Raw genomic sequence first — 24,104 nt, 5'->3', positions numbered from 1 at the left:
AAAATGCATTTACATTATTCATTTGTTTATTTCTCGTTTGTATTGTATATATTTTCAACTGCCCGCTGCAAAATCAATGATAAAACGTAATTCGGGGGATGGAAACACTGAGAAATTTGCTTCGTTTTACTTAGACTAAACACAAAATTATTGTTTTACAGAATTGACAAGGTTAGACTGGTATATATTGCACACTGCACATGCATATACCGTGGGGATCGGGAGTGACATTGTGGTATAGTGGGTTAGTGCGATTTTGTGAAGAGCTCGAAAAAATGGTACAACTGGCCAGAGAAAAAAAAAATGTACACAAAAACTGAAAGCTGGTATGGTGTAACGCGAACACTTGGTTGCCGCTCGAAGATTGCTGATCGTAAAGCTTTGTATATATTGTATTTAAATATATATATGTGTGTGTGGATGGCGGAGGGCCTACTGCGCCAGCGTGCCCATGGGATCCCAGGCGGGCAGGACGATCGGATCCATGTCGAACACGCGCAGCACATCCTCGGGCACATACTTCTTGTCCACCACCACCTCGAAGCCGAACTCCCTGAACCAGTCGGCGTTCATCACCAGGTAGCCCTTCTCGCCGCGATCCTCGCCCCACGAGTTCTCCACCCGCAGTTTCTGGGCCACGCCGCCCTTCTGCAATTCGAAATGATAAGTAACCAAGGTTACTTGGTTAATGGGTTATTATGGACATAGCTAGGAGTACTCACGTCCACGGAGACGGCGGTAAAGACCATGGCATGGGTCATGGCCGATTCGCCGTAGATGAGGCGATCTGCTTTGGAGAACGTCGTTTGTATGTCGATGTCAAAGACCAGCTTGAAATCGTGGCTAAAAGAAGAAATTAAATTACATTAGTTGTATAACTGTGTGTTTAAAATAATACTACACGAGTGAAATAGAAGGGTAAATTAACACATTGAAAATACTCACACGTCCACATCCTCGATGCCCTGCTTGGAGGCGAATCGCTTGCTGACCTCGCAGCCGAACCAAACGGCCTCGCCGGCCTTCAGCGACTTGGTGACCATGGCCAGGAGCAGCTCCACGGACTGGTTGTTGTAGAGGACGGGTCGGCCGCCGACCACATTGCCCAGGCAGTCGACAGTGTAGGCCTGGTCATAGCTGCTCGTCGGCCGTGGATCGGTGACCAGGCACACCTTGTCCTCCACGTTGAAGTGCGGCTTCACATATCGCTCGTAGAACTCGAGCGAGCTCACCGGTCCAATGGACTGGTAGTTCTTGCTCTTGTCGTAGTACTCCCAGGTGAAGGTCTCCGAGGGAATGCCCAGGCAGATGCCCACCACCTTGTAGATCTCGGCCATCTGCTCCTGGATCTTGCAGGCGATCTCTTCCTCCGTTGGATTCTGGTCCAGCAGCACACGCAGGTGGCGGGCGTACTCCCGGAGCTACAGCAAGCAATATATATTCAATTGAGTATCTTTTTGGTTTTAACGATCAACTTTACAAATTTAAATCCAATTTTTCATTGCCAACATAATAAACATCAAAGGCATTTACTATTTAAGTGAATAGATATATCAACAGACTGTTGCGTTTAATATCTTAAATAGAACTAAAGCTATCAATTGCAAGCGCAATTTCTCGAATATTAAAACTAAAAATGTTCACATTTATGATACAATTTTAGTGAATTTAAAAAGACTTTTAATGTATGGATATTTGAACAGACTACATTCAAAGTTACCAATTTGAATTTGAAAACAACTTACCTTGCTCTTCAGTATGGCATTCATTCGTATGCTGGACTCGCAGCTAAAGCTCTCGGGGAAGCATTTCTTTGGCATGAGGCCGTGTTTGGTTATCAGGTTGACCAGCATGTCCCACTGGCCGCCATCGGAGGTGGGATCGAGGAGCAGGAAGGACACCAGCCGGCCGTCCACCTTCTCGCCCCGCTGCGCCGTCTTCACGATGTTGTTGAGGAAGTAGTTGCACCGCTCGATCTTGTCCCAGTAGAAGAGGAAGGCCTGCGAGAACTCGAACTCGTCCAGATTGTAGTTCTTCATGAATGGCAGGCGGATGCAGTTGAGGGCCGCAAACAGCCAGCAGCGGCCGGAGCTCCGCTGATTGGTCACCGGCTTGCCCTCCGTCTCCACCTTGTAGTTGAACACATGGTTGGTCGTCTCCAGCGCCTTCCGCGACAGGCACACATCGAAGGGATCCACGCGGGAGCAGACGTTCTGCGCCAGCAGATTCTTCGGTTCGCTGTAGAAGTTCTTGCGCCATTGTCCCAGCAACTGGGTGGTGATGGCGCTGGTCACCTCATCGATCCTGTGCGTCGAATTCTTCCCGCTATTGGCACTATTGTTGTTACCGGAACCACCGCCAGCGCCTCCTCCTCCTCCTCCTCCGCCGGATCCGCTGTTGTTGTCAGCTGCAAGTAAATGGGAGTGGCAACGTTCGCCGGATATTGTGTGAGTTACTCGAGCGGACTCGGTCGAATAGCATATCGCCGGCTGCTGCTGCTTGCACATCTTGACCACACTTGCTTTCGGATTCAGATTCAGATTCAGTTTCAGATTCGGATTCGGATCTTGACTTGGTATTGAGGTCTTGATCTGGATCTTCTTCACCGCCCGCCTCACCGCCCAAACTGGAGGATCGGGTTACCCAAAAAAGAAACCAAAAACGAGAATTTTGTGGTGACGGTGCAGGTAAAAATAAAGGGATTTTTGTTACTGCCAAATCGAAATAGAGAACAGGTAACAATTATGAGATTTGGATAAACAAAAATACATATTTGAAGCGACTTCAAAATAGCGCTTGGAAACTTTTCAACGCACCTTTACAATTGATGTTTCATTGTTTGATGCCTCACCAAAAATTTAATTAACAACTAAATGGCAAGAGGAGAAAAGCCATCTTGATTTGCAAAGCAAATCTTTACATTAGAATCAAATTTTGTTCAATTGAAAAATAGATAGTTGCGACACCAAAAACTTGAACGGCAAAAACAGCTGAGCTGTTTGAATTTAATTGGCAATTAAATTGGCCAAGAATGTAATTATTTTGCAGGTCTCTTTTTTTTGAGCCTAACACAGTTGTGTTGCATGCGCAATTGGATAAAAATAAAAATATTGTACGATAACAAGATAACTAGAATTAATATTTTATAAAAATCTTTTTCAATGTGAATCCCTTTATGCTAATATTTTCACCGCAACTGTTCGTCTGTTATAAAAACACGATCGTGGAAAAGGAGATTGGCTGTGAGATAACATTTTAAGATAATGACACCTAACTTTCCAGATCATTCTTTAAATTTACTTTTGGTTGATTCTATAAATGGATTAAATAGAGATAAAGTGGATAAACTTGTATTTTGCGTTATTAAAATACATATGTCTTGAAAATTCAAAGATACTTTGAAAGCAAGAATCTCTAAGATCAATTTATTGGTAAAACTACCAAACTAGATAAAGTTTTAGTTTACCAAAACTATCTTAAAATATTTTGTTTAAAACAAAATACTACTAATTTTTTCATATAAAGGCAGTTATACTTTAAGACTTTGAAAGACTCGTAATACTTAATCAAATTAAAAATGGATTTTTATCAAAAGCAAATGTTCATTAAACAAAATCTACATATGTATCTGTAAGATCTAAAATATGTATGAATATTATAATTCCGTTAGAACCGCTTTGTGACGCAACATGAAAAAAATCTGGCAAAGATGGGCATTGTTTTTATTATTTCCTACTTGGTCGACTACCAGGGCTTCCTATCGAAAAGTGGGCGTGGTCGGGGCGGCACAAAGGCAGAAATGCAAAACGATAGAAACAGTAAGAGAAACAAGAAGAACAACAACAGCGGGGCCATTAACATTGGCATTACCATTATGCACTTTGGATCTCTCATCTCTTTCACTCTTTTCGCCATTTACTGAGCTTTGTCTTCATTATTTATTTACTTTTCCAAGTGTTAGTAGTGTGTGTGTGTGGGTGATGCTGATAAGCGAAGCTAACGGGTTAAAAGCCGTTAAGAAATACCTATTAAAAACCGTTATGTGCGAGAGAGAGGACAATGCAATTAAGCCAGAACCAGTTTAACGGGACTCGCAAACACACACACACACACACACATGAGTAGCGGGTGGGGAGCAAAAGAACGTGGGAAAAGGAAGAGAAAGAAGAGGGAAAGGAGAGGCAGTCAAAGTGCCGTTTTAAAAAACTTTCGCGGAAAGCCGGCACAAAAACAATCTAAACAAACCGAACCGAAAACAACAAAAACATGTTTGTCCAGTTTGACCATAAAAAAACAAACAAAAATTTGGGTGAAATTTTACTTTCGTCTGGTTTTAATTTGTTTTTGTTGCTGGGGCGTCAGCAAAACTTCCCTCTCTCTCACTCGTCCACACGCACACACACACACGACACCCGCACTACACAACAACAACAAACAAAAGAATGCGGCCAGGAAATGATTATTTTAACTTAAAATTGTTAATAGGCGGTTAAAGAAACTGCATTTCCTTTGGACGCTCCCATTGTTTATGAACTTACACATATTTAACGTTTTTTCCTTTTTTTGTGGCGATTCACTTATTTTGATTTTCTTCAGTCACTGCGGATTTTGTTTGGCCTAAATTCGGTTTTTCCTAATTTTCCGGATGTGTTTGCAATGCTGGCGACTGCAAGTGTATTATGCGAAATTCGACAGCTATTTATTTTGTTAATAATGTTGGAAAAAAAACTCGGACAATTTGCCAGTGTTACCAAATATTGAAATTGATTTCAGCCCAAATGCTCCCGAACAACAATGAACACTAAAAAATACCCATTTCCCGCGAAATTCAAACATCAGGTGAGTTTCAAAAATTTAAAACAACATAATTATAATCAATAAGCAATTGTATTTTCAGATAACTCTTTAGTGCATATGACAAACTCTCTGTGACTTATCGATGAAATACCGTGATTTATGGTGTTTTTTATTTGTTTTAATGTGGGTAATTTCAATTTATCAGATTTAAAATGTAAGCAATTAATTGTTTATTCATATTCCTTCTACCCAATTGTTGCTTTAAAGTATACAAGCAAGTTGTTAAATATTTGGTAAAGGCACTGATTTACAAATGCTTAGAAAGTAGGTACTACCAAATATTGAACACATATTCCTTCTTAAAATAACACGTTGTAAAGCCAGTATAAAATCTAAAACGGTTCGAAGAGGCGGAAATTTGAGCTGTATATTTCAAGTAAAATAACACGTAACTGTAGGGTAAATCTTAAAACAACAGTATTTTGGTAAAGTTTGAATAATTAAGATGTTATCGTCAAACTGTTCAAACCAACGTATTAAAATTATTTTAACAACTTGCCTTCATAATTGTTATATAATAGAGATACACATTTTTAATTTAAATTTGATTTTAATAAACACTTTTCAATTTAATTGTAAAAAAAAACTTTATTTTCATATCAAAAATTTGTATCTTTTGCTTTGTTTATTGCATCTTAATTTTGTGCAGTTCAAGGCACTGTTTCTACAAACTATTCATGTTATATTCAAATTTCTTGTTGTTCTACTACATTTAAAAGTACGCTTCTTCTATTTCATTCAAAAAACACACTTTTAAATTTCGCGCTCTCTTGTGCATTCCGCGGAAAAATCCAGAGTTTGCGAGGGAGTTGGCGTTAGGCGAAGACGTCTTCTGCAGCTCGGCCACTCTTGCCCACCAGGAGGAATTCAATCAAAAAACCATAAAAATTCGTAATTCTCACCTACGGTCCGCGTTATCTTACCCCTCAACTTCCGGTTTTCCCCGTTTTCCCAATTTCCCGAGGCCTCCGTCCGGTCCTATCCAGAAAAGCCCCATTGAGAAGCCTTCAGCGCCGGAAAAGGAAAAGAATCCCAGCCAATGAAATCCCACAAGTGAATCGCGTCAAAATCCGAAAGTCGCGTGCGTGATTCGTTCGATTTCGTTCAATATCGGTCGTTATATAGCCGCCATATAATCAGGGGACACGATGAGCGGAAGGTACAAGGAGTACGCCAAGTTCAAGTACTATATGGAGAAGTGCTACGTGCTGCCGCTGGAGCTGAAAAATGACATTATCTACTGCCAGCGTGCGATGCGCGACTTCCTCAAGGTCCACGGGGTGAGTTTGTCTGGTTTTGGGACTTTTGGGGGGTATTACGGGGCCTACGGGGCCGATAATGCATTACTTAATTCCTTTGTCTTCTGTCTTTAACCCCCCAGTTGGTCTCGGACGTCTTCAAGGAGCAGGCGGATGCGGTGGGTTAAACAAGAGCCATTTTATCCTTTGTTCTGCCTGCTTTGGCAGGGTTGCCATCATCGCCACTTTCTGGATCATTAGGAACCATAGACCTTAATAAGAGTGCGCCCCAAATAGCCACTGAGTTCCAACACAAAGAACTGTATGTAGAGCGTACATAATTCTAGAAGCATTTTTTGTGTAAAAGCTTATAAAACATACAAAGCATTTCCAATATTCAGGTTAGACGATTAGTAAACAGGAATCCATTTCATAAGAAATTATAAACAAGTAGTCGATGACTTCTTAAAGGGCTTACTATTATTCACTTAACACACATGGTGACTAATATTCAGATGGCAGTGTTTAGGATTTTAGTATAACTTTTAAAAAAGCTTTAAGAGCAATCTACACATGCATACAAACAGGAGCACATTTTTAGTGCCAATTATTATTATTTTTCTTATTAAATATTTTCAGTGCTTTCACTAGTTTAACACTTTAGATCTCGTATATGAGAAATATATAGAGTAGACTTGTTAAAATGCATATTAAATGTATATGTATTTCAACTGGAATGTTTGATAAACAAATGTTTAAAAAAAAGTAATTGTATAGAAAAAAGGGAAATTTAAATATATATGATCAAAAAAAGTAATTATAATTTAAAAAATATAAATATTACATAATTAATGCGCACTTTCTTTAACTGCGTCATGTCTTAATAATATTCCTCCACCAAAGTGCGTCTTTTACATGCAGTCAAGCCCTCAAATAGTAAAGGGAAAAACTTTTATTAATTTTTTTTAACTTTCAAAATGAAGCTGTTGAATTATAAAATATATATATTCAGAAACATTTGGCCATGCGAGGGTTAATGCTCATTAGCACCTGCGATCCCCGCGCAACCCATCCCAATTACTGAAACTTTTTTAATGTGCAACTCACGCTCAATCTCCAAACCATTCGCTTAACCCCTTAGGATCCCGTGCAGATGCGTCGCATCTTGGACGAACTGGAGGAGGAGGTGTACGAGATCAATGCCGAACAGCAGTTCCTGCTGCTGCGCCTGAACGACGACCTGGAGGGATTCTACAAGAAGCTGAAGGAGAACAACATCGCCTGCCTGCCGGAATTGGCCAACGAGTTCGTCTCCGGCCAGATAGTGCCTTTGATCTCGGACCCCAGCTATAAGATCAGTCCACAGTCGGTGATGAACCGGGACAACGAGGAGATGCTCATCCGCAAGCACTTCCTGTTGAGCCAGGACGATGAGGCGGGTGTGCCGCCGCTGAAGCTCAGCGACCTGGACGAGAACATACCGCTGATGCTGGCACCGCCAATTCGCGGTCTGGGCCAGCAGATCGCAGCCGTTCATCCGCATGTCAACTGGCCCAAAGCCGAGGCTCTGCCGGTGCAGGTGCAGCTGCAGGTGCCGTTGCCGGTGCCAAAGCCGGTAACAGCGCCGCCGCCCCGACTCAAATCCCACACGGAGATGATGAGACGGTCGCTGAATGTGATGCCGCTCAAGCGAAAGACTATCACCTGCACTTCACCGCCTCCTCTGGCGCCCATTACCCAAACAGTGGTGGTTTCTGCGGCATCGGCAGTACCCACACCATCGCCAAAACCTGAAAATCCCCCCCTGGACTTCGAGGTGGTGGCCCAGAGCAGGAAGAACCTGCACCAGGCCTTGAAGCGGGCCCGGAAAACGAAGCAGCAGCCCCGTTTGTGCGACGAGGAGGAGGTCTTGGAGCTCACCAGTCTGGAAACTAGTCGAAAGAACAAAACCAAGTCACCGCCACCGCTGGAGATGTCAAATACTGCCGCTAACCAGACATCCAATGGCACTGCCTTGGTTAAGAAGTCCAGCGCACCACATATTCCGCTGCAGGGGACGTCGAAGAACGCCAATAAGACCAGGAACACTCGCAGAAAATCGGCGCCAACACCATCATCGAATTCACAGCAACAGGCACAGACACAGGCACAGCCGCAGCCAGCGGGCTCGCCATCCGGCAGCTCAGATGATTCCAGTGCGGAACTGCAGCAGGAGCAGCAACGGCTCTTCGCGTCCGCAGCCCAGTGGCGCGATGAGCCGCGCGAGAGCCGCATCCTGCCGACGGAGTACGGCCAGGAGACGTTCCTCGGCCTGTTTGGCCTGTACACGCCCGAAGTGCTCAAGAAGCTCAATCAGCGCCACTCGAAGCGCAAGCGGCGCACCGTTCAGAATGCCAGCGGTGTGGACTTTCACTATGGCCAGCAGTTGAACGCCATGGACACGCTCGTCCTGGGCGTTCGCGGCCACAAGAAGGCCAAGGACAAGCTCGAATTCCTGCTGTCGCCGAAGGAGAAGCGTCTGCAGGCCAACTCGAAGAGGGCGTACACACGCAAGAGCAAATCGCCGGACAAGATTTCGGACAAGATCGCTGTAGGAGGAGGTCCGGTCGTAGAGTCACTCTGTCAGCATGGCGAGGGCGGCGCCTCCAAGTGCCGAAAGTGCCGCGAGTGCAGGGAATGCAAACGGAAAGTGGGTGAGTCATTTCTGTCTTTTTTTATGAGACATTCAAATGGCACTTCAACTTCGCCAATGACCTCAACTTTATGTAAGATCATAAAGCTGATGATGCAAGCGCCCCTTAATTTAGGTATTTAAATGACTCAGATCTTGAATATCGAACAAATAGTGTTTAGTTAAAATCAACTTCTCCGATGACCTCGATTTCTGTAAAACCTTTATGAAGAAGCAAACCAAGCTGGTGACGAAAGCTACCTAATAGTCTATGTTTTGTTACTTAAAGTATATTTATATGACTCAGATCTTGGATTTCAAACAGATAGTTTTTAATAAATCATATTAAATGGAACGTCAATTTCATTATTATTTTTAGGTGCTTAACAAGCTGGTGACGAAAGCTGTTTAAAAGTCTTTGTTTTCCGTTTTGAAGTTAACTTTGTGTTTTGGAATATTATATATATAAATGGTTCAGAACTTTTATTTAAATTAAGTTAAGTTTCTGTAAGATAAATACGAAGAAACAAATCAAGCAGGTGACGAAAGTAACGTAATATTTTTTTTGATGTAAAATATTTGTAATTGATTAAGATTTTGAACTTAAACCAGATATTTTAAGACCTTTACTCATTTAAATGTAGTTTATTTGACTTTTAAAACCTGTTCTAATTTCCTGTATTTTTCAGAGCGCGAAGCGATTTACTGCCATTTTTGCAGTGGCTTTTACCACATGGACTGCCACGAGACCACCAAGAATCGCCAGCAAATGCAACTCCAGAATTCCCGCTGTCCGCCGTGTTTGCGCGAGCAAATGGACAAAATGCGAGATGCCAAGTGAATGGTAGACCGCATGTGTCATATTTTTTTTCTGGTTTCCAAAAGGAAGCCACAAGTTGTTGGATAATTTAGTTGGCTCCGCCGTCCAATGGACATGGGCATTTATTAAACGTCTCCTCTTCGTTCCCTCTGAAGCTCCACCGTTGTCGGTCGACCTTAAAACCCAATTTTTGTATTTTTTTTTTTTTGGAGCAAGGGCGAAGAATAACATTGATTTGAATTTTTTTCTTCCTAAAGTTTTACATTAAAAAAAAAGTGTCTTAGTTAAGTTTTGTATGTAAATGTGCATACGCAAGTGATTAAAATATATATATATATTAATATAATATTGTTTCTTTGTACGCTCCGCTGATAGCCGAGTGACCCCCTTTTGGGGAATGGGGCGGGAATTCCGACGGCTGATCACGTTCATAAAGCATGGCTTGCTTTTGTATGCTACGAAGGTGTGTTCTGATTTTCTTCAAAATGTTATTTAATTAACTTGCGATTTTGAATTTTAAGCTTGCTTTTATATTAAGCTTTGACAAATTTATTTAATCTATTAAAATAAATAATTCTTTTAAAAACAAACATTTTAGTTAACATAAAGCAATTATTTATATAAAAATTGTACTTGAACTTGAAGTGGAATATCCCAATATCATCTATTAAATGGGGATTTGTTATTTTATATTTTGAATTATTTTTATTATTTTGGCAGTGAGTGTGAGTATTAAAAAATGTATATACATTGCAGGCTGAGAGTACAAAACCAGTCTAGGCCCGGATCCGCTGGAGCATCGAGGCGAGCAGGGGCAGGGTTAGGATCAGAAGGATCGGAGGTGGATTGGACCAGCTCCTCGCCCCGTTGCACAGGTCGCCCTGGCAGAAGCACATGTAGACCTTCTTGTAGTTGTAGATGGTGTCCGCACAGCGGTCCATGTTGTCATCCGGACCGCGCTGCACGCACATCCGCTGGATGGCCAGGTCGTAGTCGTCGATGGCATAGGTGCCGCCGCCCTCGATCACCTTGCCGCACCAGCCGCTGGCGCAGGGAATGGCCGCCAGGCCCGGCTCCTGCTCCACATCCGTGGCATTGAAGCTGAACGGGTCCTTGCAGCTGCCCAACTCCCCGCGGGATCGGCACTGGTAGCAGCGGCGCAGGAGGCCTGCAAACAGCAAGGATTTAGTATCGGAAACAGTTATATATAAATAAATTCCATGTAAAATAAATACATTGCTAAGTTTTTTCATTATCAATAAAAAAGTTTAAAAAGTTTATTTGTAATAATTATGGTCCAGTTCCATTAAATTGCAAATTAACTATCAACATATTTGACAGCGAATAAGTAAATAAATTTCATATAAATATATATTTCCATTATAAATATATATAAATTCCATGTACAATAAATAAATGGCTCATGAATATAATATTACCATATAAAATAAAAGGAATTTTCATACATTATATAGTTCAAAAGAAATAATATTAAAGAAAGGTAAAGTTCCCAAGTTTTTACTAAGCTCTTTTGTTATAAAAAATATATTAATTCGAGTTTGTGTACTCAATAACATTCCAAAAATAACACATATTACTAACAACAATTGTTAGTAATTAATGTACTTAAGTTAAATCCGTTGTTTAATATAAGATGTTCAATATGTAATACGATGTAAAATATATACATAATACGATTATATTTCGTAAAAAGTGTTTTGTTAAGTTATATATGTACATAAATGTATGGATATTAAGTTAAGAACTAATAGTTAAAAATATATTTTTCCTTTTAACCTAGAATGCTAGTTTATGACGACTAAAAATATATATATTTTTTTATATATATCCGATATTTATGTTTATAAATAATACTAGTTAAGTGACAAAAATTGATTGAAATCGAAAAAATGTGAGAGACAAAAACTAAACCACAAATTTGTTGGTATTTGCAAGTTTAAAAGAAAAGATTAAAATTTGTATGCAATTTGTAAAGAATTTTGCTACAGTTTGTTTGTAATTTAATTTTGTCGTTTTCCCCAAATGAAAATCAATCTAGACCACGCACACAAATGCAAAACACACAACACATAAGCAACTGAAACAAAAGACTTCAACGGGAACACGAACTCGCCGAACTCACCATCGATTTGGGCCAAGCTTAAAAGGAAAATCACAGCCAGAAAAAGGCTAGTGGATTGCATTGTCCCTTCTTGCAATTCAATTCCCTCGACTTTCCCTCCTGTTTTCGGTATTTACTGTTAAATAAATATAAAAGTTAAGATCAAGGCAGTTATGACTGTCAAATAGTGTTACCAGGCGCGGAAATTACTCTCCCACCGAAAATCTGAGAAAGTCAGTTTTCGAAATAAATTTGGGGTATTCCTTAAGCTGTTGGTCAGTTGTTTTATACTTTTAAATTTAGATATTCATTCAATAATTAGCAACCACTATGCTGTTGAACCACTGAAATTCATTAAGAAGCCATTGCAATTCTGAACTATTTTTATATATATATATATATATAAAAATAATTGATAATTCAACAGGCAAAATTTTGGTCGTTCCCCAAGTGCAGACAATTTCTTTTGAATTTTCAGAGATTCACTGTTTAGTCGTTAAATATCTTTTGTATTATAACAATAATATAACAGAGTTAAAAATATTTAACTAAACAAATAGAGACTAGTAATGAAATCAAATGTAAATAAGTGGCAAAATAAAGCAGACAAGGATTAAAATAATACATACAGCACACACGCACTTGTTTTTGTTAAGAACACGTTCACTTTGTAATTCAAACCAAATTGATCCACATGCTGATAAACTAATGTTATTTAACATAGCTTTTACAGGAATGTGGCGTTTATGAGCCTACTACAAACATTAAATATCGATGGAGGGGATGGAAAGAAATAAATAGAGTTTTATGTGCTAGGATGTGCAAGTAAAACGTTATAACTTGTATTACTTTTTTAAATCGGATTTATTCCAGGAAAAATGTGATTGAATTCTTAACAATTGGCATAGGAAACAATTTTGTCGATGTAACTGTTTTTGAAACAGTGAAAATAGTCGATATTTCCATAGAAGCCATCGATAGTTGCTGCTGAAAAATAGCGATGTTGCAAATTTCTAAACGTATCGATAAGGGCCATCGACTTTGTTCCATCTCTATCACACAGCCCATCAAAAAAAAATCTTTTTCCGCAGCGAAAAACTAATTTTCTCGCTCGCCCGTTGAAATTTTTTTGTTATTTTTTTTGGAAAATTGTCGGCCACAATTGGAGGTAACCAAAGGAGGCGTGCGTGAAAGTCCAGGGCCGCGAGTTTTCACCGGAGAGCGAAGAGCGTGGAAAACTGCGTACGTACAAAAAAGAAAAAAAGTGGGCACCAAAAAAAAGAAAGAAAGAGAGAGAGAAGAGGAAATTTTGCGAATTTGTCAGCAGCTGTGCGTCGTAACTAAAGCAACAAAAATAAGAGCAAGGGAGAGAGGGATGGCGGTGACGAATGCACAGGAAAAAAACACACAAGTGTGCAGCCTTGCCTTGCAGCGCCATAAACAAAAAAGTAAAATTATTTAAATAGACTGCAAAATCATATGCAGCCGACACCTGGCGGCCGTCTCGCTCTGTCGCGCGTGTGTTTGTTTTTGTTTGCCAACTGTTTCTCATCTCCCCTCTCTCTCGTCCCTATCCTCTCTCATGCAGCGCCAGCACATCCCGATTCCCAATTGGACACGACCAGGTGAGGAGTGAGTTCCAATAGGAGTACCGCAGCGCAGAGTTAACAACAAACAGCAAAAACAACAACATGGCGCTGGACAGTGGGACGCAAACGAATGCGCTGACATCATCCTTCACCACCAAGAAAAAGGATGCGGCAGCGGAAAAGGAAAACTTATGGTAAGTAGGGGTTGCATCCCAAAGAAATATTCCTAAAAGTAAGATCAGTTAAGTACTGCGATTCATCAAAAATTATAGTCAAAATTACCCAGCATTTATGAGGATCCCAAAAAAGACAAGAAAAAGTCTTTTAATAACACAAGCCTTCAACAAAAATAGTATCTTTAAAACCAGGTTTAATTTAAAATATACAAGTCTTCGTAATTAATATTATTATAGTAATTGCAATGTAAAAGAAAAAAATCGCTAATAGGTATTGGATATTTTTCAAGTTCCAGAGCTTGTAACTCATGTAATTATAGTTTGATTAAAATAAACTATTTGCTATGCCCTGTATAAAGTTCTACCAAAAATATAGATCAATAAAAACTCAAAAAGTAGTCTTAGATTAGACCACAAAAAAGAGCATCCAAAAAATAAACAAAAAAGAAGGCCATGAGAGAGGGCGCTCCATTTTGCTCTTTTTTGTATGATAACTTTCTTTAAATGACGTTTGCAAGCTCATTTTCGCCACTAATATTACCTTCAACTAATTGCCGTTGGTAACTAATGTTCCTTTAAAATTGTACCTCCATTTGTTTGTCTTGAAATATCCAAAATGATTTGAGGCAGCCGGCAACTTTTTGGGAAGGCTAAAAACCAGCTGATTTCATTGACATGTTGTCATTTCTTTTTTCTACCTTTCTCTCTTTAACCTCAAATATTACCTAAAGATTCTAAAGCTTTGGCGAACATAAACTAATAAACAAAATGCGTAAATAAATAATATTACAAAAAGCTGGAAAGGCAGAAAAGTGAGAGAAAAGACGGCCAAGAAGAAAAACAGAGAGGAAAAGAGAGGGAGAGAGGGCGAAAAAAGAGCAACAATGTGCGGGGATGATTCACAATTTCACTAACAAAAAATACAAATCGAGGGCAGCGTTTACCTTTTTTTTTCGCTTTATCAATTTTTCAACACTCATACTTATAAATAAAAGCTAGCTCAATGGGCTACTCGCCAATAAGACTGATTCCGATTGGAACCCAAACTTGGCTTAAGACGTGCGTGTATTGGTTTCCGCTGGTGTGTGTGTGTGAGCGATGTTGTCATCACTTGAATATGTCGTTTAAAGTACACCCGTTAACATAATTGGGCAAAGCGTTTCGAAATAACAGGTGTTTTCTAAAATACATCATAATATTCATATTCCTAAATTTAAATATTTTTGTTTGTTAAAAAACTTTATACAAATATTCAGCAATTAAAAATTACCTTTACTTGAGGTATCTACAACTTTTAAATCACCAGCATATGGCGTTAGGATTAAAGTACAATATTTAACAGAAGTTGTTTTTCTCCATAGAAATTGTAACAACTGTTTTCCACAAAAATAACTGAAATGGAGTAGGCATACAATATTACCAAAATGTTTTTCCTTAGTTTTATCAGCCTTAGAAGCATAACATGCAGTTGTACCATATAAACAAATTTTAAGTTTACGCAACCGAGATTTGTTTTTCTCATAACAAAGTATCATCTTTTATAACTCTGAAAGCAGTTTATTTATAAATATAACGTAGTGATCCAGTTTGTAGGACTGCATTTCCACAAACTCTAAAGATTGTAGTTTAGTGTTCTTGAAACATTAGGAACTTGTTTGTGTATTCATTTCCTCGTTAAAAAGAAATCGTCATCGGTGTTTATATTAAGGGAGCATTAGCTGAAGATATTGATTTTCAAGACAGCTGTATTATTTTACTGTCAATATTTAATGTTTTTAAATGTTACTAATGATGTCCAAAACGATTTTTGCCTAATTTCTTATGATTTAGAAATTTTGCCATTTCCCCATTCGATTCCAGAAATTGGAGGGCTAATTTAAAACATTTTTTATTGGCTTTGATTATTTGATTAAAGATATTTATCGAATAATGATGCAAACACATAGAAACACTATAAACTATTGAACGAACAGCTACTACATTTCTTCGATGAAAACATCGTTATCGTCTTCGTTATCGGTCTGCTGCAGCACCAATGTCTGCGATTGCTGTTGCCTATCGAAGTTGTTTTGGATGCGTTCCAGCAAATCGGTGGCCACCAGTGCGAAATCCTCCCACAAAGCGTCGTGGCCATCCGCATCGGCATCCGTTTCCGCCACATCCGCATCCGCATCCACATCATCTGGCTCCCGTTCCGGTTCGTCTTCTTCGTTATCGTTATCGTTATCGCCGGGCAGCATGCGCTCCTCATCGAGATAATCGGCCAGCAGATCGCTCACTTCATCGAGTATGTTACCGCTCTGGCAGAGATTAGCCGCACACTGGCCGTCGATGAGGAGATTCCAGAGGGCCTGGCAGACGATATTGGCCAGGAACCAGTCCTCCTGCTCCAAGGAACCACGCAGCAGTAGCGACAGCAGTTCCGCTCCTCGGAGCTGTAGGAAAGGACCTCGCTGTTCGCCATCGCCCAATAGATTGACCAGCACCCCAATGGCACAGGTGCGCAGCTCGTAATCCTGCCCAGCGGCCTGCTTCGTGAGCTGCTGCACCATCAATGGCAATCCTCCGGCCGCACAGAAGCAACGACGAGCCCGTTCGTTCCTCGTCAGGTTGCCCAGCACGCGGGCCAACTCCACTTTGGTCACCGACGTCTGACAGTGGCCCAAGACCTTGGCCAACGCTTCGGACAAGTCGTCAATCAAGCTCTGCAGCGATCCCTCGGCCAACGGCTGTGCGGCTGCCTGTTTGTCCTGGTAGAAACACAGGTTGTGCAGGGCTCCTAAGGTGGCATGCAGCAGCTCCTGCTGTTCCGGCGACTAAAATGGGAAGAAATCCATTAAATTCGGGCTTGGTTTTTGGCTACACAAACCCACCTTCTTCTTGGCCAACTCGTCGCTGGTCTTGCTCAAAAGCTTGAGCAGCACGGTGCCCAAGGAACGGACATTTCCCAGGCCAGCGCCCACCTCGGGATTCACACTCATATTGGCCACCACTCGTATCAACTTGATTTGGGCATCCAAAAGGGCCACACTGGTGGCTGGGCGATCGTTTAACTGCTCCAGCACATTCAGCAGATACTCCATGGCCACGTCGTTGTGAAAGTACTGAAAAAAAAACAGAATATTAGATTAATAACTCATTGACTAGCGTGCAACTTATATGTTATATATAAATTGATATTTTGTAGCTAACAGAAGTTATTTAAAAATCCCACCTGTATGCGCGCCGACTCGTGCTTGGCCAGTATATTGCCCAGCATGTAGCCCAAGCGGCTAAGCACCGCCAGGAGTCGTTCACTGCACTGACCACCGCCGGCACAAGAAGGACCCAGGAGCAGGCCAATCCTGGCCGCATAGTTGTGCAGCGTTTCACAGCAATCCGAGTCCTCGGAGAGCACGCTGCAAAGGGATTAAAGGCTAAATTTTATCTCTTCGAATGGAGGATGTAGTTCGATTTACCTCAGAGTGCGCACCACATTGGCCTGCACTTCCAGCTCGCCCATGGAAACCTCGGCTGCCCGGATAAGATGTGGACACGCCAGTTGCAATTGAAGCTGCAAACGCTGCTGCTGCTGGCAAACATCCGCCAGTGCCCTCATGGCCGCCGACAATTGATAGAGCGTGTGAAGCGGCGGACCCTGAAGGCGCTTAGTGGCCCCCGCCTCATTGAGCATCTGCAGGTGCAAAATCATCAGCTCCACGGCGCCGTGACGAGCCAGGCGGGATACCAATGTTTGCTGTCCCGTCAGCTTCCTTGGACAAAGGCCAGCCGAAATGGCCGACAGAGCAGGAGGCATGAGAGCTGCGATGGCCAGCGGATGACTTTCGGAGCCAGAGGCACAGCCAGAGCCTGAGCCGGAACCCTCCAAACCAATCCAGTTGCGGTTGAGGGCATCATCGCGCTCCTGGGCACTGCTGGCGGTGAGGAAACGTATGCAACCGTAGGCATAAATGCAGGCCTCCGGCTCATCCAGCGGCGAGGCGTGACCCAGGCCATCGATGAGCAGTTCCAGCACATCGTGCTCGTGGAACAGGGCATCATGCTGCTCATGCCTGGCCACTTTGAAGATCAGCTTGCAGGCACCCGTCAGATTACTGCCCGTCACTCTCAGCTGAAAGGGCAAATGAAATCAATTAACTAATGAGGCGGATTATGTGCTGACAAATGACTCACTGCCAAAACCACACGAGCCACGGCCAAAAGAACACGCGGCGAAGTGCACTCCACCAGTCCATAGAGACCTCCTAGGATGAAACCGCGCTTAAAGCTGCGCTCCTGTTTTCTCACTCGCGTATAAAGCTCCTGGAGGATCTGCAATGGGGCAAATGGATTTATTAATATGCATTGCATTGTCTGGCTGAGGGGAACCTAATTAAATATTTATAATAATTGATCCAAATGGTGAAATACAGATGAGGAAACACAAATGTTCAAATCAAATACTGATTTATTATCGATAAAAAGAAAAAGATTCATATACAGAAGGATAAATCCTAATATTTATATAAAAATATTAAAAATATAAAACAGCTGATCTGAAAGATGGAATACCAGTTATTAAAAACCAGAAACCTTACAAATATTCATACGGAACTATTAAGAATATAAAGTTGATTGTCCAAAAGATGGAAGCCTGATTTATTATCGATAACTAGAGACCTAAAAGGTGGAGAAACGGCCAAAACCGCTGGTAAAAGTCCAATACTCACCGCATTTATGTGCTGCACTGTCTCATCGCTGCAATCCTTGAGACCACTGTGCTGCTTGAGCAGTTCGATCAGGGTTTCTGTGCTGGATTGGCAGAGTAATGCGCCATTCCTGGTGGGCATGGGCGTGGCGGGTCCAGATCCCGATAAAGCCGGCAACTGGCGGGGCGTAGATGGTTTCTCGTTCTGCAGATAGCGCATGCTATTCGTAGAACCCAAAAAAAAAAAAAAAATACTCGTAAATAAATGTAAAATCGAATCCCGGGGGTAACCTACGAAAATGCACTGGGTGGCCGTCCTGCCAGGGCCACTTTGCCGTACAGCACCCGTCCGGATTCGCGGGGCGTGATGGGTCGGCGAGTGCTGACCAAACGGGCCCCGCCGGTGGCCATCAGGGGAACGGCGCCGCCGACGGACTCGCCCAGGAACATCTTGGCCTCGCTGATGAGTTCCGCGGATGTCTTGCGTCTGCCCATTCCACTGGTGGCCACCAGGCCCAGTTTGTTCAGACTCTGCTCACTGGCATGCGGCGCATTGTGGCGCATCTGGTGGTGATGGTGATGGTGGTGGGAGTGCTTCGCCAGCTGCTCCTTGTCCGGTTTGTCTGATTTCGTTTCCGATTCCGATTCCGGCTGTCTGGCCTTCTCCGTCCGAATCTCGTGAGAACGCGTTTCGCTGCGCGATCGTCGCCGCAAAAGGAGACTCATCTTGAGGCGCCCTAATTGTTTAAATGTCTATAATGTATAACAATACAATGGACAATGGACAATGGACAACTCTCAACCAACGCGACCAACAGTTCTAGACGTACTCCTCGAAAGCAGCGAGGAGTTTGCCTGGAAAATGTACCTTTCGTTTGGCTTTTTCGCGTGCACCATGCCAACGGGGAACCACTTCCCCACTTCCACTCTCCTTCTCGCCCACTTTCACCGCCCACCCACTTTTCCCTTCAAAGGAACCACCAACCAGTCACCACCAAATGAAGAGAACGCTAAATCGTTCGCTTACCGCCGCACAGTGGGACGCAGTTAGATTTTCCCTCGAAGTGGGTCAAAGTTACGGAAAAGTTTTAGGAAAATTATAGAGACAAATAGGGAATTAAAATGCTTGCCAGGAAAATAAACAGAAAATAGAAATGAAGAGAAAGAAAAACAGATTTCTATTGTTAGTATTCAAAAAGTATTATTGTTAAATTCGAGCAAATTCAAATTGATTTAATGACTTGATTTTAAAGAACATAAACAATCACAATCAAATGATTGCTTGCCAATTAAAATTTTTTATAATATTTAGTGTACAAATAATTAAAGTTTCGAACCACTGTGCCTTACTCGTAGGCAAATGAATAAGCGCCGCATTCAATAAAGGAACCCGACCAAAACAAAACAAAACAATCGCATCGAAACGAATCGAAACGAACTGGAAAAGTGCTCTCGGCAATCGATATTCCCCTTAGTTCGGTTTAGTTCAGTTCAGTGTGGTTCAGTTCCATATAGAAGTTGGCTGATGCGGTGGCGAGTGCGGGGGGCAGCAGGTCCTGGAGGTCAATTTGCATGTCGTGGAAGCCGAGGGAACAGGACAGCACAGGACAGCACAGGACATTCTGTCCAAACTGTCCAAGCGGCAGGATGGCAAGGCACTAGAACTTCACTCTCGACATCAATTGAAAATTATTTAATTGGTCTAAGTGAATTGCAGACATTGTGACGTTTGTAAATCGCATGCAAAACCATATCAAATATTGACGTAGTTCCGAAACACTAAAATTAAGCACGGAACCTGTGGGTTGGTGGTGGTATTTATTTGTATATGGAGTGTGTCGGTTCGTTTTTTGGCGTCCGCCAATTAACTTGATGGCGGAATGTTGCGAAAAGGGAAATGTGCCTGAATGACGGAGCTCTGACCTGAATTCGATTAAGTACGTGTTGTGTCAGCGGAAAAGCTTACAGCTTGTAATTCGCACAATTCGCAGAGGTTTTGAGATCGGGAAGAATCTAGCTCTAGATTCTAAAGCAATTTAGATATATATATAGATTTTGTAAAGGTACTTTTGACTTCATTATTGCATACCTTAGTTTTTAAGTGGTCCTGTCTTTAGTAAAGTGCAATTGTTGTTCTCCTTGCAGGTCAGCGATATTGAATGAAGTACAAACACAGGGCAGCACAAAACTTCCATCAAACAAATCTGTACTAGTATTAGGCGACAATGCCACCGGAAAGACGACACTCATTGCCAAACTGCAGGGCGTCGAGGATCCGAAGAAGGGTTCCGGCCTGGAGTATGCCTACATTGATGTCAAGGACGAGTACAGAGACGGTGGGTGATCGATCGATCGATCGAATGAACAATCATATATATTTCGTGGTGATCAAATTTTCGTATTTCATTGCAGACATGACGCGTTTGGGCGTTTGGGTCCTGGACGGCGATCCAGGGCACACAAACCTGCTACACTATGCGCTCAACGAAACGAACTATGCACACACACTCGTCATCCTCACCGTCTCGATGACGCAGCCGTGGGGCTGGCTGGAGCAGCTCAACCACTGGATCAAGGTCCTGGGCCAGCACATCGAGAGCCTGCAGCTGGACGCCAAAGAGAAGGAGGCGGCTCGCCAGCGACTGGCCACCACGTGGCAGAGCTACTGCGAGGTGGGCGATGACATGGACCCGGGTTCTCCGGTCAAGCGGACAATGCGCAACAACTCGATCGACGAGGACGACCTGCTGCCGCTCACGGAGGACGCACTAATTACAAATCTGGGTCTCGACATTGTTGTTGTCGTCACAAAGGTTAGTTGGGCTGCAAATCATTAAGTAGGAAAACGGAAAGCTGGTTGTAAAAAATTGAAAACCATTTTAGAGCTCTCAGACTTTTAGCAGCTGCACCGTTTACAACCCAGCTTTGAAATTCTGATATTCTTAATTTAACTCTTGCAAAACTATTTAAATATGAGCCGTTTAGACTTTTAGCAGCTGCACCGTTTAAAACCAGCTTTAAAATTTAGATTTTCTTAGATTTTTAGCCGCTGCACCGTTTACAACCAGCTTTAAAACTCTGATATTTCGTATAAAAACCATTAAATATGTTTGCAAATTGCTGAGATGAGTCTTTAAGACTTTTACCCGACGCACCGTTTACAACCAGCTATATAATTGTGACTTCTTTAATTTTACTCATGCAAACCCATTTGCTTTTGCTTACAGACGGACTACATGACCACGCTGGAGAAGGAGTACGAGTATCGCGACGAGCACTTCGACTTCATCCAGCAGTGGATACGTAACTTCTGCCTGCGGCACGGCACCTCGCTCTTCTACACGAGCGTCAAAGAAGACAAAAACTGTGATCTCCTCTACAAATATCTGACGCATCGAATTTATGGTCTACCATTCCGTACGCCAGCGCTAGTCGTTGAAAAGGATGCGGTACTCATGTGGGTGTCTTTCTGCTCTCTCTCTCTCTCGTTAAGTGAATAACTAAATCGGTGATATTTGCATCTTTATTGCAGTCCGGCTGGCTGGGATAGCCTGAAGAAGATTAGTATTTTGTACGAGAATATGCATGGCGTCAAGGCCGAGAATCCCTACACAGACATTATCAAATCGCCGCCAACTAGAAAGGTATTATTTTAAGACAAAGATGCTTAATCAAGAAACCCATTGATAATTAACCTGTTTACTTTATCCAGGCGGTTTCCAATCGAGAGGCGGAAGTGCAGACGGAGGACGAGCAGGCCTTCCTGGCCCGCCAGCAGGAGATCCTCAAGCAGGGCGACCAGGTGCGCGGAGAGTCGCCTCTGCGATCGCAGGGTGTGGGCAGCAACAAGAGCGGACCACGAACGCCCGGCACCGCAGGCCAGAGTTCACCCAAAAAGGTGCGTATAACTTGAGATATAAAAAACCAAAATACCAAAAAACCAAAAAACCAAAAAACCAATGTGAATGCAAACTTATTTGCCCATCTGCAGATTGATCCCAAGCTGACGCCAGCCACGCCCGGTGCCGAGGGCGTTCTGGCCAACTTCTTCAACTCGCTGCTGCACAAAAAGTCGGGCAGTCCGGCCAGTGGCGGCTCGGGCGGAGCCGGTAGTCCGGCGGGACCGGGTCGCACGGCCAACGGCACGGACGCCATGATGACGCCCGAGAAGCTGGCCGTGCGCACAGATGCGGCCGCCGAGCTGGACCGGTTATCGCGCAGCGTCAAGAAGGAGATCGACCTGTCGCAGAGTGAGTGCTGAGTGCTGAACGCCGTAGTCAACCAGTGGCAGCAGCAACACACACACACACACACACACACCACAGAAACACACACCAGCGGCAGCAGCAACAAAAGAACCAGATCAACATGAAATCGTTATTTAAGCATAAAGTGAAGGGCAGAGACTCGTAGAGAACGCAGGGCCAGTAGTGCTGAATGGAAACACAATTTAAAACAGCCTAAAGATCATTCAATGGTCTCAAAGTTGGTGGACAGACTTTGATCAGTCTGCGGGTATAGTATTCAAAAAAGAAACTGTTGGCCAATTATTCAAATCTTTATGAAGGTATTTGAACTTTGAATATTATTCGATTGTTTATTAAGAGCTCTAAGGAAAGGCAAGTTTCTAAATTTTATGAAATACAAATTTCGCTTTCCGAATCAAACGCCCTCCAAGAAACTGATCAATGTCCGGAGATTTTTCATAAACTTTTCAACAAACTTCCGGGAACTCATGTGATGAGTTTCCTGACTACAAGCTATTTCATTGCGAGCCTCCTGCGGCATACTCAAAAACGTTCGATAGTAAATGAAACAAAATAGAAAACAAAACAGACACTAGGAATGAAAAAAAACATAAAACGATGAACAAGAGATGAGAAATTCGCCACTTAATGGTTTAGCTTAGCGAAAAAGTTTGCTATTTGAAGAAGGATATTGTCTGCGAGGCATATTGTACTCCTCGCCGCGCAGCTCCACCCACTCTGCATGTGTTTAAATGGCCTTGGCGCGAGAGAGGATTATGATAATGATAACGATAATGGTAAGGATAATGTGAAGTAGTTTTTTTTTTCGTTTGCGGGTCCACACACACATTTGTATGATAAATTATTTAAAACGCTGTAAAATGTAATTAACAAACGGCAGACAAACGAAAACGAGAGAGATTCGAACAGTCCAAGATCCTATCCAAGATCCCTGCGATGAGGATGGTATGCGACTAGCTTGTATGTACTTTTTAATTATATTAATTAATTACACACCCACTCACACTTGTGTTGAATCGGTAGGCGAACCGTTTATATTAGTATTTATGGCAGGAGAAATCGAGGAGAACAACCGTGCTCCCTTGTCGTGTGTACATTTTTAGTTAACCCACGATTTTCGTTCTTTTTGCTTTTGTTCAACAATCAACCAACCAACGAAATCCACTGTAATTAATTTTAAACCTTAATCCCTTTGATTTTAATGTAGAACCCAGTCGTTATTCGCTCCAGAAGAGAGACAGCTGTACGTCTCCATTTTAAATCAAGTTTTTATTTAAGCCATTTTAAACGAGCGTGGACCACGAACGAACACGAACGCATGCGTCAGAATCAAGAAAACAAGAAACCAAGTTAACATAGCTGGACTGCAATCGCAGTCGCAATCGCAGTTGCAATCGCAGTTGCAATCGCATTTCGCCCTCGGCCCAGGCGATTGTTCTATTTTATTATGATTTATTCGAGTCGAGAAGAAGCTTTCCTTTTGCCATATGTATTCCACCAAATGTATGTATGCTCTTCTCATCGGGAGATTTAATTTCTATAACTTTCCATATCCTCTAATTTCTTTTCATTTTGTTCAACTAACTCTTTGCCTCTCGCTCTTTGCCGTGTGTCGTCAAAAGCAACCACAAAAAATATATAAAAAATCAAGCAAACAAAACCGAAAAATAACTGAA

General features: G+C 42.3%; 5 protein-coding genes across 9 annotated transcripts; 2 read left to right on the top strand and 3 right to left on the bottom strand.

Annotated features, from left to right (window-relative positions):
- Window positions 1–8: 8 nt before the first annotated feature.
- Window positions 9–4,732, bottom strand: LOC108142693 (bleomycin hydrolase). 2 transcript variants are annotated; one of them, XM_041709976.1, is made up of 5 exons: window positions 4,539–4,732; window positions 1,746–2,626; window positions 946–1,421; window positions 723–843; window positions 9–648 (listed from the first exon to the last, which is right to left on the bottom strand). In XM_041709976.1, the coding sequence occupies exons 1-5, from the start codon at window positions 4,540–4,542 to the stop codon at window positions 433–435; spliced, it is 1,698 nt and encodes a 565-aa protein (XP_041565910.1). In that variant the 5' UTR covers window positions 4,543–4,732; the 3' UTR covers window positions 9–432. The 2 variants fall into 2 exon arrangements, with proteins under 2 accessions (XP_041565910.1, XP_017122191.1); XM_017266702.2 differs by having other exon boundaries at window positions 1,746–2,407; window positions 4,539–4,728.
- A 945-nt stretch (window positions 4,733–5,677) lies between these two features.
- Window positions 5,678–9,927, top strand: LOC108142774. Of its 2 annotated transcripts, XM_017266815.2 has the most exons (4): window positions 5,678–6,137; window positions 6,239–6,274; window positions 7,237–8,788; window positions 9,456–9,927. In XM_017266815.2, the coding sequence occupies exons 1-4, from the start codon at window positions 6,006–6,008 to the stop codon at window positions 9,605–9,607; spliced, it is 1,872 nt and encodes a 623-aa protein (XP_017122304.1). In that variant the 5' UTR covers window positions 5,678–6,005; the 3' UTR covers window positions 9,608–9,927. The 2 variants fall into 2 exon arrangements, with proteins under 2 accessions (XP_017122304.1, XP_017122305.1); XM_017266816.2 differs by lacking the exons at window positions 5,678–6,137; window positions 6,239–6,274 and adding an exon at window positions 6,285–6,417.
- A 300-nt stretch (window positions 9,928–10,227) lies between these two features.
- Window positions 10,228–12,353, bottom strand: LOC108142274 (protein quiver). Of its 3 annotated transcripts, none has more exons than XM_017266001.2 (3): window positions 12,338–12,353; window positions 11,730–11,844; window positions 10,228–10,754 (listed from the first exon to the last, which is right to left on the bottom strand). In XM_017266001.2, exons 2-3 carry the CDS (start codon window positions 11,788–11,790, stop codon window positions 10,363–10,365), a joined length of 453 nt encoding a protein of 150 aa, XP_017121490.1. In that variant the 5' UTR covers window positions 11,791–11,844; window positions 12,338–12,353; the 3' UTR covers window positions 10,228–10,362. The 3 variants fall into 3 exon arrangements, with proteins under 3 accessions (XP_017121490.1, XP_017121489.1, XP_017121488.1); XM_017266000.2 differs by lacking the exon at window positions 12,338–12,353 and adding an exon at window positions 11,903–11,917; XM_017265999.2 differs by lacking the exon at window positions 12,338–12,353 and having other exon boundaries at window positions 11,730–11,896.
- A 410-nt stretch (window positions 12,354–12,763) lies between these two features.
- On the top strand, window positions 12,764–23,427 carry LOC108142558 (cytoplasmic dynein 1 light intermediate chain 1). Its single transcript, XM_017266497.2, has 8 exons — window positions 12,764–12,950; window positions 13,297–13,491; window positions 20,306–20,496; window positions 20,573–20,973; window positions 21,388–21,617; window positions 21,693–21,804; window positions 21,873–22,058; window positions 22,152–23,427. Exons 2-8 carry the CDS (start codon window positions 13,400–13,402, stop codon window positions 22,419–22,421), a joined length of 1,482 nt encoding a protein of 493 aa, XP_017121986.1. The 5' UTR covers window positions 12,764–12,950; window positions 13,297–13,399; the 3' UTR covers window positions 22,422–23,427.
- On the bottom strand, window positions 13,499–19,125 carry LOC108142557 (armadillo repeat-containing protein 2). The gene is made up of 7 exons (XM_017266496.2): window positions 18,456–19,125; window positions 18,183–18,381; window positions 17,647–17,784; window positions 16,932–17,584; window positions 16,688–16,871; window positions 16,347–16,577; window positions 13,499–16,289 (listed from the first exon to the last, which is right to left on the bottom strand). Exons 1-7 carry the CDS (start codon window positions 18,884–18,886, stop codon window positions 15,450–15,452), a joined length of 2,676 nt encoding a protein of 891 aa, XP_017121985.1. The 5' UTR covers window positions 18,887–19,125; the 3' UTR covers window positions 13,499–15,449.
- Window positions 23,428–24,104: the final 677 nt, after the last annotated feature.

The sequence above is a fragment of the Drosophila elegans genome, unplaced genomic scaffold, assembly GCF_018152505.1.
Source record: "Drosophila elegans isolate 14027-0461.03 unplaced genomic scaffold, ASM1815250v1 contig_149, whole genome shotgun sequence".
In the NCBI taxonomy this organism is placed as follows: domain Eukaryota; kingdom Metazoa; phylum Arthropoda; class Insecta; order Diptera; family Drosophilidae; genus Drosophila; species Drosophila elegans.
The sequence above is the reverse complement of the archived record's forward strand: the minus strand, read 5'-3'. Positions and strand labels throughout refer to the sequence as shown.

Coding starts and splice junctions, on each gene's coding strand:
- LOC108142274 (XM_017266001.2), bottom strand. CDS start 11,790: ATGCAATCCACTAGCCTTTTTCTGGCTGTGATTTTCCTTTTAAGCTTG. Junction 10,755..11,729: donor AAGCTTGGCCCAAATCGATG/GTGAGTTCGGCG, acceptor TGCTGTTTGCAG/GCCTCCTGCGCCGCTGCTAC.
- LOC108142558 (XM_017266497.2), top strand. CDS start 13,400: ATGGCGCTGGACAGTGGGACGCAAACGAATGCGCTGACATCATCCTTC. Junction 13,492..20,305: donor GCGGAAAAGGAAAACTTATG/GTAAGTAGGGGT, acceptor TTCTCCTTGCAG/GTCAGCGATATTGAATGAAG. Junction 20,497..20,572: donor CAAGGACGAGTACAGAGACG/GTGGGTGATCGA, acceptor ATTTCATTGCAG/ACATGACGCGTTTGGGCGTT.
- LOC108142557 (XM_017266496.2), bottom strand. CDS start 18,886: ATGAGTCTCCTTTTGCGGCGACGATCGCGCAGCGAAACGCGTTCTCAC. Junction 18,382..18,455: donor CGGCCACCCAGTGCATTTTC/GTAGGTTACCCC, acceptor TTCTACGAATAG/CATGCGCTATCTGCAGAACG. Junction 16,290..16,346: donor ACGAGTTGGCCAAGAAGAAG/GTGGGTTTGTGT, acceptor TTCCCATTTTAG/TCGCCGGAACAGCAGGAGCT.
- LOC108142774 (XM_017266815.2), top strand. CDS start 6,006: ATGAGCGGAAGGTACAAGGAGTACGCCAAGTTCAAGTACTATATGGAG. Junction 6,275..7,236: donor TCAAGGAGCAGGCGGATGCG/GTGGGTTAAACA, acceptor TTAACCCCTTAG/GATCCCGTGCAGATGCGTCG. Junction 8,789..9,455: donor GGAATGCAAACGGAAAGTGG/GTGAGTCATTTC, acceptor TGTATTTTTCAG/AGCGCGAAGCGATTTACTGC.
- LOC108142693 (XM_041709976.1), bottom strand. Junction 1,422..1,745: donor ATGCCATACTGAAGAGCAAG/GTAAGTTGTTTT, acceptor TGCTTGCTGTAG/CTCCGGGAGTACGCCCGCCA. Junction 844..945: donor GGCATCGAGGATGTGGACGT/GTGAGTATTTTC, acceptor TTCTTCTTTTAG/CCACGATTTCAAGCTGGTCT.